At 40.1% G+C, this 17,957-nt stretch overlaps 1 protein-coding gene across 5 annotated transcripts in view; it reads left to right on the plus strand.

The window, feature by feature from the left end:
- The window catches only part of LOC107394311 (transducin-like enhancer protein 4), a 79,854-nt gene extending 64,492 nt beyond the window's left edge, over positions 1-15,362 (plus strand). For all 5 annotated transcript variants that reach the window (XM_015973207.3, XM_015973208.3, XM_054731670.2 and 2 more), the window contains 12 exons: positions 2,413-2,535; positions 2,760-2,813; positions 2,904-3,056; positions 3,268-3,400; positions 3,532-3,719; positions 5,552-5,628; positions 5,749-5,998; positions 6,084-6,331; positions 7,352-7,499; positions 8,243-8,393; positions 10,819-10,895; positions 11,113-15,362. In XM_015973207.3, the coding sequence (XP_015828693.3) occupies positions 2,413-2,535; positions 2,760-2,813; positions 2,904-3,056; positions 3,268-3,400; positions 3,532-3,719; positions 5,552-5,628; positions 5,749-5,998; positions 6,084-6,331; positions 7,352-7,499; positions 8,243-8,393; positions 10,819-10,895; positions 11,113-11,220 (1,710 nt within the window). In that variant the 3' untranslated portion in view covers positions 11,221-15,362. The remainder of the gene's footprint in view (positions 1-2,412; positions 2,536-2,759; positions 2,814-2,903; positions 3,057-3,267; positions 3,401-3,531; positions 3,720-5,551; positions 5,629-5,748; positions 5,999-6,083; positions 6,332-7,351; positions 7,500-8,242; positions 8,394-10,818; positions 10,896-11,112) is intronic.
- Positions 15,363-17,957: the final 2,595 nt, after the last annotated feature.

Raw genomic sequence — 17,957 nt, forward strand, 5'->3', positions numbered from 1 at the left:
AATCCTGTTTATGCTGCAGAGCAGCTGAGGTACCATGTGGAGATGGAGTGGTGCAGTGGTGCTAGCATCTCTCTTAATTTCTCTGAGACACTTTTTTGCTGAGGCCTCTTCACTTGTTTGTAATCCATAAACCATCATCTGAGATGGGTAGAAGCAGCACATTGCAGTTCTCCATCTCAGGACTGAGGTCGACTTCCATATTTGGATCACATAAAATTTACCTGTACTGTATCTACTCTAAACAAACGTCCTCGTTGACTTTTTCCCTCTCTGCATGAATTTGTTTGGAGCCATCTGTCTGTCATTGGAACCAACTTTAGAATACAAGTTTTATCATTGCACACGCTGTTGGTGCACATAGAACGTGTATGCTGCCACGCTAGCTCCAACAGGCAACGCCCGTCCACGTCGCATCTATGTGTATGATGTCTGAGGAAGTGGTGAGGCACGGCATGTGTCACATTAACAATGGTCCAGGTGGAAACAGTCAGACATTCTACAATCCCTATGCTCAAACATTAATATGTTATTACGATCCAATCTCGTTATAATCCCTAATTTAACTTCTCATTTTACAATTAGTGATTTAGCAGAAAGATTTATGGCAAAATAACTCAGCCTAAATGCTTATTCTTATGCCTTACAGCTGTGAATTAATGTTAATATTATTATTATTAATAATAATAATAAAAACAGAACATTTTGCACATCTGTGTCTGATTATGAATGAAACCCATTGTAGTTGTTCAGATTTTTAAATTAGAAAGAAAAAATCGAGAGGCTACAGATACCATTCATTTGATACGGGAGGTAAACATAATTACGATGTCAATAAGAATTAATACTTTCACTCATTCACACCAAGAGTTTGTCACAGTCACAATGCCCGTGCTGCCGGCGGCGCCTTCATTTGTCTCTGCAGCAAAATTAATTTGCTTTGATGTCATTAAATGAGCTAATTCGCAGGCTAATTAATCTAATCAGCGTGAAGAGACGACGACAAAGAGCGACGGCTCAACCTATCGCTCAGAAAAGAGACATCGTCGGATTATGTGCACACACCAAAAACTAAAATGTAAACAGAAACACACACACACACACACACACACACACACACACACACACACACACACACACACACACCCTGACTCTTCCCCCACACAGAATCTTTGTCATCAACACTTGCTGCACGGCAAAGGGCAGTGGAAAGGTTGCAGGCGTGAGTTAGTGGAAAGGTCGAGCTAAAGGTCTTGCTTTTTTTCCCTTTCTGTCCAGCGTCTGTTGGGTAAGCAGCACCTCCCAACGAGAGTGAGAGATCAGCAGAGACAAGAGGGGGAATGTTTAGCGGACCTTAGTCTGATCTATGCGTCTAAAAAGAGATTCATTCTCCAGTAATGACATTAACAGGACTCTGCTGATGAAGACAGAAAAGAAAACATGTGTGGTGGTGTTAATCAAACTGTACAGGATGCTGGTTTGCATCAGACTGCGAGAACAAAATATTTTTACAATCAGAGGAGTCGAGTTGGCTAATAAAAATGTATCCAGCTGAGTTGAATCAGTTCAGAAACTGGCAGCTACCAAAGTGAGTGCATGTGGCGTCTGCAGGAGGCAAGGCAGCGGAGTCCCTTCCCACCCACTCACTGTTTTCTACAGGAGCGCTGGGGAATGTCGCACACAGGAGGGACTCAGAGTCGCCCTTATGTGATGATTTGTATTTTGTTTTATGAGTATCTGATGAATTTACTCATCCACACATGATGAGTGCAGAGACCACACAGCCTATCGTTTCTTACAACCGACCCATGCCTGTTCCCAGTGATCAGCTGCAAGCTTTCAGGAACACACACGGGTTCGTCTCACATAAACGTCTGATTCCAGAGTTTTTAACAATAAAAGCTGCATTATCATCAAAGTGAAGGATGACATTTTAAACAGGCAGAGGGGAGTTAAGATTAGATGCCAGCAGTTTATTCTAAACTTTTTATTTATTATCTTGCTTTGAATTTGCTCAACAGTTTGACTCCTCTTTGCTTTTTTCTGTTTTATTAAGCATCAAATGTTTTATGTGGGTTGACAGATCTGGACTCCAGACAGGTTACTTCAAACGCCCAGTGTGTGTGTGTGTGTGTGTGTGTGTGTGTGTGTGTGTTTCCTTACAAGATACCTCACTCATCACTGTTTCTGAGGCTATGCAGTGATTTTCTCTGCAAACAACAAAAGGCCACCTGTGCTCGGAGATTTTTCAGGATTATCTGATTTTTACATTTTTTTTATTATACTCTGTAGACAATAATTCAACCAGGCTGCAGAAAAACAGCTGTTATTGTATCTTTGAATTGTTTTCCACCATAACTAATATTTAGAACATGTATTTGTTTTCTTCAGCCGCTGTTTATTTATTTCCTCTAGAGTTCATCGGTGTCCCCGACAGCCAGTTTTCGGGCCGGAGAGAAGCACCGGAGTTCCAGTGATTTTTCATCTGACAGCAAGAAACAGAAAACAGATGACAAAGAGCTGAACTCGATGCACTACGTGAGTTAAAATGTTCAAATGAGTCGCAGAAGGATTATTAAACACGTTTTTTAGGAGAAAGAGACTTTAATCATTTGGGTCTGCAGAAAATCTGAACTTGAGATGAAATCTCGCTTTCCTGTGATTTGAAGAGCTGACAGTAATGATTGTTTCTGCATAAGTTAGCAAGAAATTTATTGTCAGAGTGTTTTGATAAGATTAAAGTAATTATTGTTTTCTCACAGGAAAGTGATGGAGAGAAGAGCGATGACAACTTGGTGGTGGATGTTTCCAATGAGGTACTAAAGCCTGCTGTGATCTTATTTCCTGCATGAACTAGTCAAAAATAATAATCTGAAATGCGTCTTTTCTCACCTCACCCATCTCAGGATCCTTCATCTCCTCGAGAAAGTCCCGCCCACTCACCTCGGGAAAACGGGTTGGACAAAAATCGCTCGTTGAAGAAAGATGCTCCCTTGAGTCCTTCCTCCATCGCCTCCTCCAGCAGCACACCCTCGTCCAAGTCCAAAGAGATGAATCTGGTGAGTCATCTAGAGTATTCTGACCTATCTTCTGTTTTCTGGTAGTCAGATAAAATACAAAAGAAATGACAGGCTGTCAAGTTAACCTAGGTATGAAGGATTGTCAGTGAAAACATGAATAATTGATCATTTTAAAGCTAAAGTTATAAATGGCTGAGCTCTTCTTTGCAAAATTATCTGTTAAGATTAATTCTGGTAATTGTTGATGCAGAATGAAAAGTCCACAACCCCTGTGTCCAAGTCCAGCACCCCAACATCCCGCTCCGAGGCCCCCACACCCAGCAGCACCTCCACCCCCGGGCTGAGGCCCACCCTGAGCAAACCCACAGCAGCTGAGATGCTGGGTGAGGGCCGAAAATTAAACGTCTCTGAGATAAAATGTTTTTAAAATGACTTTATTACCTTTTTAATTTAGTTACAGAATGGAAGCAAAGGTCCTCTCACAGGAAAATAACTGTAGAAATGTATTTTTCAGCCCCTGGTCTCCGCACACCGCTCGCCGTGCCCTGCTCATACCCTGGTCCATTTGGAATGGTTCCTCACCCGGGAATGAACGGAGACCTGAGTGGAGCTGGAGCCGCGTACACCGGCCTCCATAACATCTCCCCGCAGATGAGCGCAGTGGCTGCTGCTGCTGTGGCGGCTTACGGACGAACACAAGTGGTATCAACACCTAAATCCATTACCTTATGGGCCTGTTGGTGTAGTCATATATATATATATATATATATATATATATATATATATATATATATATATATATATATATGTCGATATTGCAACAAACTGAATGCAAACCTGCATAGATTTGAAGTTACCTGATGTTAGCACATTTCATTTAGGACTTCCCTTGGCAGTGCAACGTTCTGACTGGGTTCTAAAAACAAAATAAGACAATCAGATGAACCAAATCTGCATATTAAGATGCAAAAATGTATTATACAAACCTATCTTTTAAAGATGCAATCTGAAGTTTTCCCCCTTTCAGCCAGTGCTTTTATGGGTTTTTTTAGGAAGTAGGAAAATGATAGTGTGACTCTGTACTGTGATAAAATGCAGGCAATGCTTCTTTTTTTTTCTAAACCCATCCCCCGTCCTGTAGAGCCCCATGCAATTGGAGTTGACCGCCATTCACCATTAGCCAGTAACGTTATCCGCATACGTACATATGTCAGTCACAGTTTAAATGTGATACAGGATTTGAGCACGTACCTGTACACATGCAGAGTTGGTGACATTTCTTATAGACAAGTAAGTCTTAATAGTCAAGTAATAAACATCATAATGTGAGAATAAAACAGTGTTTTAGCTCTATTGGCTGGCTAGAGGTGCATGTTGACAAGAGAGGTGTTTGTTTCAGACGTAAATACGAAAGTGGAGAGAATGACTTATGGCGTGATACATTTTTCTGCCTCTAGGTGGCACCGTCAGATAAAAAACCTCCAGATTTCGGCCTTAAAAGTGGCAGCGTGTAGTTTCCTGGAGCTAGGGGGCAGTAAATACATTTCAGGGTAGTTTTTGTCCTTATGACTGTCGCTAGTTTAAAAAAACATCACCATGCAACTTCGGCATGACCCCTCAGACTTAGACTTTGATGGTCCTTTGGTTCATTCCATCGAGAAAATGCGATGCAGATGCTAGTTTTCTGGCGCTGTGGTTTCTGCGCCTGCTGGTGACATTATACTACGGCAATACCACTCGCCCAAAATATATTGCATCTCTTTTTTGATTCTGTTCTGTTACATGGGTTTTGGACAGAGTTTAGCAGTTTTGTTGTTTAATTCATGTTTCTTTCTACATACATGTTTTTGAACGTGGTAACGTAATTCCCGTAAGTTGTACGTCCAGCCAATCATCTAGTGTGACATCGTCAGCAGGCACAGGACCTCAAGCTGGCCAAAAGGAAACATGGCATCTAATATGACGCCCCCCAGAGACGTTGAACCCGCGCCCCAAGTCCTTTATACCTGATTTTTATGATTATATGTTACGAAGCCGCCAATATTTTCCAACAACTGGGCATTGTTTCATTCATTTTCAACAACGTTTCCATAGATATTTTCCGGAGAATAATGGTAAAAATACACATTGTCACTTTAAGTCAATCATGAGCACTGCTTGGATTGCTTTATGTAAACATTCTGAAAAGAGAAGAGTCTATACTTCAGGTCACCATGACCTGACTGATAAAAGTGAACGAACCCCAGTACAGAACAAGAAACAAACCACGACCAACAGCCAGAAGTTACATCAGGGTTGTTGTTGTTGTTCAACAAAAGACACAACAAGGTAGGAGGAAGGTTAAAAAGATCGACGTCATCTAGACACAGCTCTCGCAGCTCTAATTAGAGTTTTAACTGGAGATCTCAGGAGTGAGATCACGCCTCTGAAACGACACTTGATGCTTGTTTTTCAACTCCTTCCTTTTCTCTGTCTCTCCCTGGCATCTCCTCTAATATATATTTTTTGTGTTGTCTTCCTCCGATATTCTTTAGGTGGGATTTGATCCTCACCACCACATCCGTGTCCCAGGACTTCCTCCCAGCCTGTCGGGAATTCCTGGTGGAAAGCCGTATGTTCGCTCTTGAATTGAACAGCTGCACCATGAAAGTTGACATTTAGTCCATGCTGCTTGCTTGTTCCTCACTGTCTCTCTCTTTTCTGTTTTTTCTTCCGTTCTTTGTCTCTTCAGAGCGTACTCCTTTCATGTGAGCGCAGACGGACAAATGCAGCCTGTGCCTTTTCCTCCAGATGCACTGATCGGCCCCGGCATCCCACGGCACGCTCGGCAGATCAATACTTTGAGCCACGGAGAGGTGGTGTGCGCTGTTACCATCAGTAACCCGACTCGCCATGTTTACACTGGTGGCAAAGGCTGCGTGAAGGTGTGGGACATCAGTCACCCAGGAAACAAGACTCCCGTCTCCCAGCTGGACTGCCTTGTAAGTACAAACAACACAGACTGAATGCATCTGAGTTTGCCTTTAACGATTTTTCCTAAAGGCGGTGCTGTATGTGTCACATCAGAACAGGGATAACTACATCCGTTCATGTCGATTGCTCCCAGACGGTCGAACACTTATCGTTGGAGGCGAGGCGAGCACCTTGTCGATTTGGGATTTGGCCACACCAACTCCTCGGATCAAAGCAGAACTAACTTCATCAGCACCGGCGTGTTACGCTCTGGCCATCAGTCCTGACTCCAAAGTCTGCTTTTCCTGCTGCTCTGATGGAAACATAGCTGTTTGGGATCTCCATAACCAGACTCTGGTTAGGTGGGTGTGGCTGAAGGTTTGTGTCGGTAAATTCAAGCAACTAATTATGAATTCTGCTGAGTCAGCCTCTGTAGAAAAGTGCAGCTCCTGGTTTTACTGTTGATGATAAAAGCCAAGCATGCAGAGATGAATCATGTCAGAAGAGAAAGAACAAAGTGAGAAAAAGTGAAATACCAGTAAACATTACACGCTGGATCTTTGGAGTGTAGGCAGACACATTTGTCTAGATTTACAAAATGGAGACAAAATAATTTTTTAAAAATTTCCAAAAATGATCAGGACATGACAACCGAAACTATGACACACACAAACTAATCCAAATAATGTTGTTTGGGTCTATTAACAAAGCCACCGATGATTTCAAGGGGACATGTTGTGCAAATCTGACTTTTTGCATCCTGCTGTGTTGCCATGTGGGTCTCTACTGCCTCCATAAACACTCCAAATACCAACAAAAACCATTCATCCTCTTCTGTTGGTGTTTTGTTTCATGAATTATGTGCTTAAAATGAGAAGTTTGTAAAAGTCCCCGTTTGCGGCGTCACAATCGGTGGGCTTGGCAAAGAACCACACACACCTGTCAGTGCCTGATGAGTGGTGGCTCTACAAGGAGCCCCTGCCAGATTTCTAAGCTCCTCACCTCATAGCAACCAATCTGAGAGTAGAAGGGTGTGGCTAGCTCCAGCTTCTTTTTAAAGGTGCAATATGTTTTGCAGAAAATATTTTCCATCATCATTCTGTATCAGTGGTGTGTTTATTCTGGTGCTGCTGGGGGTTTTGTTAGAGCTAAAGGTGAAGTACCCCCTGTTTGCATGCACACTCACACTGTTTTATATCTTATTGAATTATCCACAAAACACTAAATATATTTTATTGAGTTGATCTGCCTATCAAACCCTTGCAGTTTTGTCTTCCTGATGCTGACTATTAAAAATATGGAACATTTTTGTTTATTTCCCAAACACAGAATACACTTTCGTAAGCATTCTCTTATTCAGAGTGAATTTGTTTTCTTTACAGGCAGTTTCAGGGCCACACCGATGGGGCCAGTTGTATAGACATCTCCAATGACGGGACCAAGCTGTGGACCGGAGGTCTGGATAACACGGTCCGATCCTGGGATCTGAGGGAGGGACGGCAGCTGCAGCAGCATGACTTCACCTCTCAGGTTTGCAAAAAACAAACAAAAATTAGTTTTTTATTTGGTTTAGTCAAAATTTCTGTCCTAACTTTCAGCATGAAACTGAAGCCACCTACGGTTAGTCCAGTCCCTTCTGAAGTTCCTAATAGTGATGGAAAAGCTCATTTCTGGGTGTTAGCTGGTGGTTATGTCAAAGTAAAAATGTCAGTGACGGATAAAAACGTGTGCATCACAGGACGAGTTGCTGCCAGCTGCAGTGTGTGTGATTACCGTCTCAGCTTTTGATTTATTGCAGCCATTTACAAGCTCAGTTCAGAGCATTTAACCCACACTAAAGGCCAGGCTGTTTTTGTCCTGCCCTCAAATACTTTTAACGTTAATCATACTTGCAGTTTGAATTTAGGGGTTTTCTTTTTTTTTTTTTGTCCAGATAAGAAGAAAAGCAGTAATAATAGACCATTACTGTAATTTTCCCGAATAGAGCCATTTCAGAGCCTGAGTGTGCACACGAGGATGTGAGTGTGAAATAAAGAGATTTCAGCAATGGGAAGAGCAAACAGGGAGCGATAAGGCTGAGTTCTCGTGCATTCTACTCTACGACTTTCAAGTCAAATGAATTACTCTGTGTTTAACAGGCTTTTGAAGCTATATGGTGCATTTATGGGAACATTTTCCTTTTATTCACCATGTGGGAAAATATAACTTCTTTTGTCGTGCACAGTTATTTTATTTATTACCTTTAAAATACTACGGGTTTGATTTTATGGCAGATCTTCTCCTTGGGTTATTGTCCAACGGGTGAGTGGTTGGCCGTGGGGATGGAGAACAGTAACGTGGAGGTTCTGCACGTCACCAAACCAGACAAGTACCAGCTCCACTTGCACGAAAGCTGCGTGCTTTCTCTCAGATTTGCTCATTGTGGTAAGAAATGAACCCATCCAGGTGGAAAACTGCATTTCTAATTAGTTTCTTTTAAATCTGCTTGCATTTGAATTATAATAAGAACATTTATGGCTGGTTTTAAACAAAATCCTTCATAGCATCCTCATAACTTTTTTTTTTTTTTATAAAAAAATTCTCCCTGGGCTCTTAAACACCTGTAACTGAGACAAAACGTGATGCAAGAACAAAAAAAAAACCTCCTCCATTCATCAAGCTGGTTTGCTCACAGTTCAGAGACTGGAGAGTTCATTTTGGGTCACCGATAACGCTTCCTTTTACACTCCCCTAATTACTAAGTACTTACATGGTAATTACTTAGTAAGTTAAAGTGTAATATTGTTTCTGAGTTCTTAAACAGTTATTACCACGTAACTCAGGTTCAATCATAGTTTTTATTTTATTAATCATTCCCAGTAAATACTGCTTTAAACAATGATTACACATTATTACAATTATACACTTTAATTACACAATAATATACTTTAACTTACTATGTAATTACCAAGTAAGTATAGTTATTAGGGCACTGCAAAAGGAAGCCTTACTGGGTCACCTAGGTGAAGCTTTGAAATCACAAATGAGAAAAACAAAAGTTACATCTTTTATTGCATCTATATGCATCTTTACTGACTTGAAGAATTCCATGTTTAATTACAGGTGTGTATTGGCAATAATCTGGTGATACTATATGTATCACAGGGAGATGGCACACAGTAAAAACCAGATTATTTTTGAATGAATTCGATTGGAAAACCCAGGCAAGATGCTTCCAAGACACACCCAGCGTTGTGGTAAGACGCCCCATAGGGAGCCTAAGTCACCTCCGTATCACGGGTCCCCGGAAGAATGCAAAATGAATGCAGGTCAACGGGGCTAAAAATGCAATTTTCTAATTCCGCTTGTTTTGTGCCATGGATTTCACATATGATATCCGTGAATTTTAAAGACGCATTTTGATAACAAGAATGTGCTTGTTTTCAAACGGGGGAAATGCTATTTTAGGTTTTGTGTGAAAACAAGTCCAAAACCACAAATACGCTTCACAAAAGTGACTTCATCGAACCAGACACAAAGCAAACGGAGGGAAAATGGCTGTAAGTTCAGCAAACCTCCCACAGGAGGAAAGAACCATCATAAATCTGGTCATTTGGTAAGTAGCAGCTACTTTGGGGAGAGGAGTGGTGACGTCACATATGCGGCGTACCGATTTCTAGTTTGTAGTAGTGCTATTTACGAACTTTTACAAGCTAATAAATCTCAAAGTACATGACTGGCGTGGTCGAAACACCCAGCATTACTTTTCATTTAAACTGCAGCACAACATCTGTAGGTCTATCCAGGGTGTAAGGCAAAGCAGATTAGAAAATAACGTTTTTAGCTCCGTTGACTTGTATTCTTTTTTTGTTCTTGCGGGGACCCATGATGCGGAAGTGACTTAGGCTCCATATAGGGCGCTGGAGAGCATAACAGTGTCGCCGCCATGTTAGATGGGTCTCTTCATTCTCCAAAGTCAATGCAGAATGAGCAACTATGCCCACTTTTGTGCAGCCTATGGTTGCAACAACAGATGTACTACTGAAAACAGATCACGTGGGATTAACTTTTCTAGCCTACCTAATGGGAATTTATTTTTCATTAACTTTCATTTATTTTGTGTAATTATATCTATATTTCAATTATAATGCCATACCATGTGTCTGATTTTGTGAAAAAGCATGATAACGTGTTTATTAGTTGGGTAAGCACCTTCCTCAGTAGAAATAAATGCACTGAGGGTGAATGAAGAACCATTTAAGATGGCGGCCGGCCGCTATGGCAGCTCCAAAAGGCAGCGCCAGTTCACGGGACATCTACGTGTCTATGGTTATAGACATCTTGTTTCATCAGAATGAAGCTGGTAACAAATGCTGCCACCTAGCAGTTGGAGTTTGAATTGCACACAAAAGAAATACAGCAAATGTTTGCTTTTAAATTCACACAAAAAATATCAATAAACTGCTTTTAAATATTGACTTAGTATAACGTGAGATATCTCATTATTTCAGTGTTTTTTTTACATTCCTAAAAATAATATAATTCATAGGTATTTTGTGCTAAAACAGCTGATAAATCGCACAGCATTGCACCTTTTAAAGCTTAATGTTCATGTTTTTCATAATATTTTTTGTTGCATTTCATGAAAGACATTGTTCATGTTTTAATTTACTGTAACCAGAGGTGATAAGGAGCCTGTTACCGTTGTATACATTTTCTCTGGCTACTCTTGTAAACCCGTGTGACTGTTGGATAATAATGACGGAATGGAGGTCTGAGACTAAAGTGACAACAAGAAAGTATACAATAGATGTACATCAACACACAGACAGGTAATCATTACGTTTATAACTTTTTCTGTTTTCTGCAGGGAAGTGGTTTGTAAGTACAGGAAAAGACAATCTGCTCAATGCCTGGAGAACCCCGTATGGAGCCAGCATCTTCCAGGTTCGTGTGCGTGGCAGAGATAAAACTGTAGTGTTTAACATTTTTAGATAAATCAAAAGGTTAATATTTGTAAAGCTTATTAAAATGCAGTGAATGCTGAATTATATGCTCTCAGAGGTAAAGCATGAGCTGTCACTGCTGCTAAAGCATGGTTTCATTAAAAAAAACAGATTTTCCTTTGTGATTGTCTCACGCGTGGCTTCTTTCCCCCTCACAGTCGAAGGAGTCCTCCTCAGTTCTGAGCTGCGACATCTCCATAGATGATAAGTACATTGTGACGGGCTCAGGAGACAAAAAAGCAACAGTCTATGAGGTCATCTACTAGGGCTGATGTCAACCGGCCACAAAACCTCCGGTATCCGGTACGAATTTAAATGTGTATCAAAGTCAAACAGTTCAAACCAAACTCTTTCATGGACCACGATCGTTGAACTTCCTGGTCCTGGCTGGCCGGGGGATCAACACGAACAAGTGGAACTAAGCACAGAGATTATTTTTCTGTCTTTTAATTTAATTTCTATTATTTTGTTGTGAGGATTAATGAATGTCCATGTGCACTGAGTTTCGAGTGACATGATAACATTTCTTTATGTAACACAAGCCTCTGCTTCTGTATATTTGACTTTTTATAGACAAACAGCTGTAACACAAGTGTCTTTGTTCACATATAATATTATCTATATACTTTGTATATATCTGGCTTTATAATCTGGGTTTGCTCTGTGCCTAATTACAATTTACCCTCAAAATAAATTAGGTATTTTTATTTTCATCTATGAATTTAAAATAATTATCCTGCATTATTGCACCTAAAAGAGATGTGATCATTTCTGAGACTTTTCTGAGACTTCTTGATAAATTGAAGTACGCCCAAGTGAATTAGTGTTAAAAAACAAATATGTAGGAGTTTGTTAAAAAACAAAGTAAAGTGCTTTTATTAATATGAGCTCTAAAGGCAAAATTTATTTTTACTTTATAATTTTTTTCTTTGAGTGCATATTTTAAGTCACTTTTTAAAAATGGTTATTACTTATGAAAATCTTCTCTAACAAGTCTTCTACATGTGAAAACACAACTTAATTTCATTACAGTTGCATGCTGAGTGGTTCTTTATCTTGAAAAGGTTTCTTATTATCTCTCAGCTCCTTCAAGGACTGACAAACCGAAGCTACGTGATGAAAAAATTGTGGTGTCCTCCTTCAGGGATCTGCTGTAATCACACACAAACACACTCTCACTCGCTGCAGAAAGAATAATAGGACCGAAGCCTGTTTCACAGTGGGGCGTGCACGGAGGCGGTCCAGTTTCCATGCAGCTTCTGGACGGGCTGTCATTCACTCTATCTGTGGTTCGTGTGCAGAAAGTCTCTGGATATCTGCTCCCACAAGTGCATCAAAGGATTAGAAATTTAACACAATCTGTTTAATTTTTCTTTACCTGTAAAAATAGAGAACTTTCAATATTTTCAAATCATTTTCATTTTCTTGAACCAGTATGTACTAAAATGACCCTTTACAGGGTGAATTAAATGTCTCTCAAACCCCCACCGTCCTCCGTGGCCAGAGTATTGCACTTGCAACTTCAGAGTGGCAGCCTGTTGGACTTAGTAAAATGGAGCTGACATGCCTGGTACTGGAGTCTGCTTCCAGCATGCTTCCAGCATGTTTTAGATGGTGAACGCAGCTGATTTGAATGACTGAGTGATTAACTGCTCCTGTAGTAACTAATGAAGGCTGGGGAGACATTTCAGCAGTTAGATTAAGGTGTTAAAAGACAAACGCACAGCGAGGAGATACGTTTTGTTTTTTGTTTCACTTATGGACACTGTAGGGTGCTAAAACTAAGAAAAAATACATATTATCCCTTTAAAAAAGAAATAATCAACGGCAGAAATAACGTGACACAGGTTTTCTTTTGAAATATACCGGATGCACCCCGCTGCAACACATCTCACTTCCTGTCGGGCTCATGTGAATTTCCTAAATGTCATTACAATCAACATGCAGCAACTTTCTGGAGCTCCACGTCTCTATCCATGTGAAAGCTATGATCGGACTAGATTTTTGATCAGTGCTGCAGCCGTAATGAAACCCGACCGCACCCATTCCACATTTGGTGTGAAAGAGGCTTTAGCATAGCTTAGCATCAAAACGGAAATTATGCTTAGCTACGTCAAAAACAGATGATGTTAGCTGTAAATACACACGTGATGCATTTCAACTGTAACAAGTGAACACTAAACAAAACCAGTATGTTAAAGTGAACTATGTTTAAAGGTACATTTGCTCGATGCCAACATTTATTGAAATGCGGTTTTATTTTCTGTACCCTTTGTTTAATCAAAGTTTTGACTTTAACGACATTTTATGTGTCTTGTGTGTGTGTGTGTGTGTGTGTGTGTGTGTGTGTGTGTGTGTGTGTGTGTGTGTGGGCACACGCGTGTGTGGTGTGAATGCTTTGATCTCGTGGGCGCTATGTGAACAAAATAACAAGACTGCCCTCGGTGTCCTCACTACTGACTGACACTTGCACTTGGTTCTGACCCTCGGTTTGGACTCATGTGGCTGTTTCTTCTGATAGATTTCAGTGAAACTGATTTTGTTCAGAGGTCAACCTTCTCGTCTCTAAACTTGATTTCTTTTTCTTCATTTTTTTTTTAGTCTTTTTGGCTTTTATTTGAAAAACAAGTGGACAGTGATAGGGACATGATTCATCTTGGACATTTATTCTGTTGGCTTGTAAAAACAGACACAGTGCCTTTATGCTGCTATGCTTCTGGCATTTTATCCTGATGATTGTTCAACACAGCAGAAATTGAACTTTTTTTGATCTTGCAACTTTTAAGCACATATTTTAATAAGATCAGCGACAGTATCTCAGATTCACCACTTTTGTTTGTCCCCTTTTGGACAAAAATAGAGATTCTAAACCAAATCATCTAAAACACACTGACCAAGGTCTTTGCTGTGACTTATGTTGCATTTCACTTCTGACTGTGCCTGAACCCGACCTCTTGGTTAATGTAGTGTGATTGCACTTGCACGTGTGCAGCAGATGTTCTGCAACAGGAAACAGTCTGACCAGCAAATGGGGTATAATCACTACTGTTGAGTTTTGTGTTCCAGATCCTGATATCGCAGATAATTTAATCACTTTGTTTTGCTCTGTTAAAATGGACACATGAGCAAATATTTTGCATGTCTGTGCAAATTAACCAGTTATGTTCTTTAATTTTTAGTATTTAAAGGAGACATATTATGCAAGACCACATTTTGCATCATTTTGTGTTGACATGTGGGTCTTTACTACCCCAATGAACACTCCAAACGTTAAAAAAACTGTCCGTTTTCTGTCAGTGCTTGGTTTTAACAATTTTGTGCCTATTAAAAGCAGTTTCAAACAGTCCCTGTTTGTGACATCACAAAAGGAGAAATTAGTATAGAACCATCTCTCACGTATAAGAGCAGCAGCTCTACTCTGAGCCCTTTCCGGATATTGGAGTTTTTCAGCTTATAGCAACCTGAGAGGGGAATGGGTGGGCTTGGCCAGCTCCATTTTGTTAAAGTGACAGTGCCCTGAAACAGCTCATTCTGGAAGGAACTGAAACTTTCAAGAATAAAACTGCTGAAATGGCTTTATATTCGAGACTGATTTAGTCTGGGCCCCCCTGCTTAGGCCACTGCCCCCGCAACCTCGCAAAGAACTTCATAATCATGATTTGTATCAACCTTAAATTATTCTAGTGTAAAACAGTCATAACATGTCTCCTTTAAAAACAGATCTAAGGATAAGAACAAAAACTGTCAAGAAGCTTTAATGCAAGTATCATTTTTATGTTTCTGCAAAAATTCCTTACAATCATTTTTCTGTTTGAATACATTGGGAAACATTTATGTTGATAGTGAAGACAAAAAGAGCACAAATGCATTTTTTAAAGCAGACATCAGGATTCAAATGTTAGTTTTCATGCAGGAGAGACTGCAAAAGACAGCTTATTATAGTAAATGTAATTGTGTTTCAGTCTTTGCTTCACAGTTTCAAATGTCCTGTTTGCTGCAGCTACATAAATGACTAATATTCACTTTTCTGTCACTGACTTCTCTCCTGTTTCTGCTTTCAAAGAGATCCTCATCAGCTCCTCTTCAGTCTTCATCTGGAAACTGTTAAATGTTCTTTACATGGTTTCCTGTTTGTGTAAATATTCAAACCTGATTGTTTCTCATTTGTTTGCTCTTAGATACACGACCTTATACAGAAATGTTGTTACATATTATAATGATGCACAGAGCACAGCGCTTGACTGAACTCGCGAAAGTGGAACAACTCGACTGTAAACATGTAATTATTTGAGCTTATGGCAGAAAAGAAACTTCCTGTTGCCAGCTGAGCTTTTTTCCATTCTGTGTAAATTGCCTTTGCTCTTTTTTCTAGTCTGTGGTTGATTTGATTAAATTATTGTGTGGAGTATTCTGTCTGCATCTCATTCACTGCTTCAAGGAACAATTAAAAAGATGTGCTGAAATTTTATAGTTGAAAAAAAGTTGGCTCCTTTTTTAACTAATGAAAAGATTTGGAGATATTATTATTATTATTATTCCATTAGAATTTCCTGTTAAACACAATTTGTCTCATCTGTATGTGGTGAGCACGATAATTTTGTGGGCTGTGAAACGCGGATATGAAGTGTTTCAGGTTGGCATTTCACAGCGAACCGACAGGTCAGCGCTCGTGTCAGTCCCGCCTCCCATCGTGAACGTGCCGTGCTCATGCAGAGCACAGCACAGGACTGCTGAAGTGGATTAAGTGAACTAAGTGAGAGCTGTGGAGGAGGATGCTCTACCATCATAGTGAATGATACTCCTGCTGCAGTTCTTTAGTGACCACTTCATATGAGAAGGAGGAAAAGTGGGAATGTAACGTGGGAATGTGCCACTCTACTTTAGCGTGAAACACGAAGGGCGCTTAGGAGGATGCAAATTGCTCCTTTTTCCTGACAAGCAATAGATGGATCAAACAAACAGGCCACATAATCACTTCAGCTTATATGCACTGCAAAAACCCGCTGTTGTATTTGGCTACAGTGATGGCAATTTCTTTTCAACACAAGAGCTCGTTTTGATATTTAAAGTGTTGACTTTCTTGTCCTTTCATAACCCGCCATGATTACATTAGAGACCTCCCAGGCTGCTGGAATAATGTTTGCGAAGTGCCACTTTAACCTCCACCTTCGGAGTGCTGTCAGAAACGCTCTTGATTAATTCAATGTTTTACCATCCAACACGGCACACTCTGGAGATGCTATAGAACGAGGCCTGGAGAGGCAGCCAAGTGAATATTTATAACAGTACCAAACAATTACATGAAGTTCTCCTGAGCACAGCTTAGAGCCGAAGCATCGACATCCTCACCAGCAGCTCTCTGATGTCAGGCTGAGCGAAAACAACTAAAACGTGCTGGTGTTCAGCAGGTTAACAGCGTTTAGTTTAGCCCTCCAGAAACCTGGAGGACCACAACCCTTCGTGCTTCTGTCTTTCAGCGCAACTGGTTTGAATCAACGACTGACTAGGATTCTGCAGAACTAGAGGAGATGCTAAAGAGAGACTTCAAGCATCAAATCAGGTGTGTAAGAGCAGGGAAATTATTAAAACATGCAATATACATTCACTGGCCACTTTATTGGGTACACCTGTCCATCTGCTTATTCACATGATGGCAACCCGATGCATTTAGGCGTGCTGACATGGCCAAGACGATCCGCTGCAGTTCAAACCGAGCTTCAGAATGGGGAAGAAAGGTGATTTAAGTGACTCCGAACGTGACGTTGTTGTTGGTGCTAGACGGGCTGCTCTGAGTATTTCAGAAACTGCTGATCTTCTGGGATTGTCACACACAACCATCTCTAGGGTATACAGAGAATGGTCCAAAAACGGGAAAACATCCAGTGAGTGGCAGTTCTGTGGGTGAAAATGCCTTGTTGATGCCAGGTCTCTGAACGCACAACACGTCAAACCTCGAGGCAGATGGGCTACAGCAGCAGAAGACCACACCAGGTGCCACTCCTGGCAACTAAGAAGAGGAAACTGAGGCTACGATTCGCACAGGCTCACCAAAATTGAACAATAGAAGATTGGAAAAATGTTCCCTGGTCTGTTGAGTCTTTATTTCCTCTACGACACTTGGATGGATGGTCAAAATTTGGCATCAACAACATGAAAGCATGGCTCCATCCTGCAGTGTATCAACGGTTCAGGTTGCTGGTGTAATGGTGTGGGGGACATTTTCTTGGCACACTTTGGGCCCCTTAATACTGATTGATCATTGTTGCTACACCACAGCCTACATACTAGAATACTAGAGTGCTGCTGACCATGTCCATCCCTTCATGTCCTCAGTGTACCCAGCTTCTGATGGCCACTTCCAGCAGGATAACACACCATGTCATAAAGCTTGAATCATCTCAGACTGGTTTCTTGAACATGACAATGAGTTCACTGTACTCACATGGCCTCCACACTCACCACATCTCAATCCAATAGAGCGCCTTTGGGATGTGGTGGAAGGGGAGATTTGCATCATGGATGTGCAGCAGACAAATCTGATTGATTGAATGATTGAAACGTTTATTTGAACATAAGACAAAATATTTTCAAAAAATCAATTAACATAGTGGAAAAGAAGATATACCAATAAAAAAGAAGTCTTTGTCCAAATGGAGTAAGAAGAAGCAAAGTGCTTATTCAATCCCACCCCCTTGTCTCACATTACTAATTTACTTTACAAGTTACCATCTATACATACATACATACATATTAATATATATATATATACATATATGTATGTATATATATATATATATATATATATATATATATATATACATACATACATACATATTAATATATATATATATATACATATATATGTATATATATATATATATATATATATATATATAGATAGATAGATAGATAGATATATACATATATATATAACTATATGTACATATATATATATATAACTATATGTACATATATATATATATATATATATATATATATATAT

Source organism: Nothobranchius furzeri, chromosome 17 (assembly GCF_043380555.1).
Source record: "Nothobranchius furzeri strain GRZ-AD chromosome 17, NfurGRZ-RIMD1, whole genome shotgun sequence".
Lineage (NCBI taxonomy): Eukaryota > Metazoa > Chordata > Actinopteri > Cyprinodontiformes > Nothobranchiidae > Nothobranchius > Nothobranchius furzeri.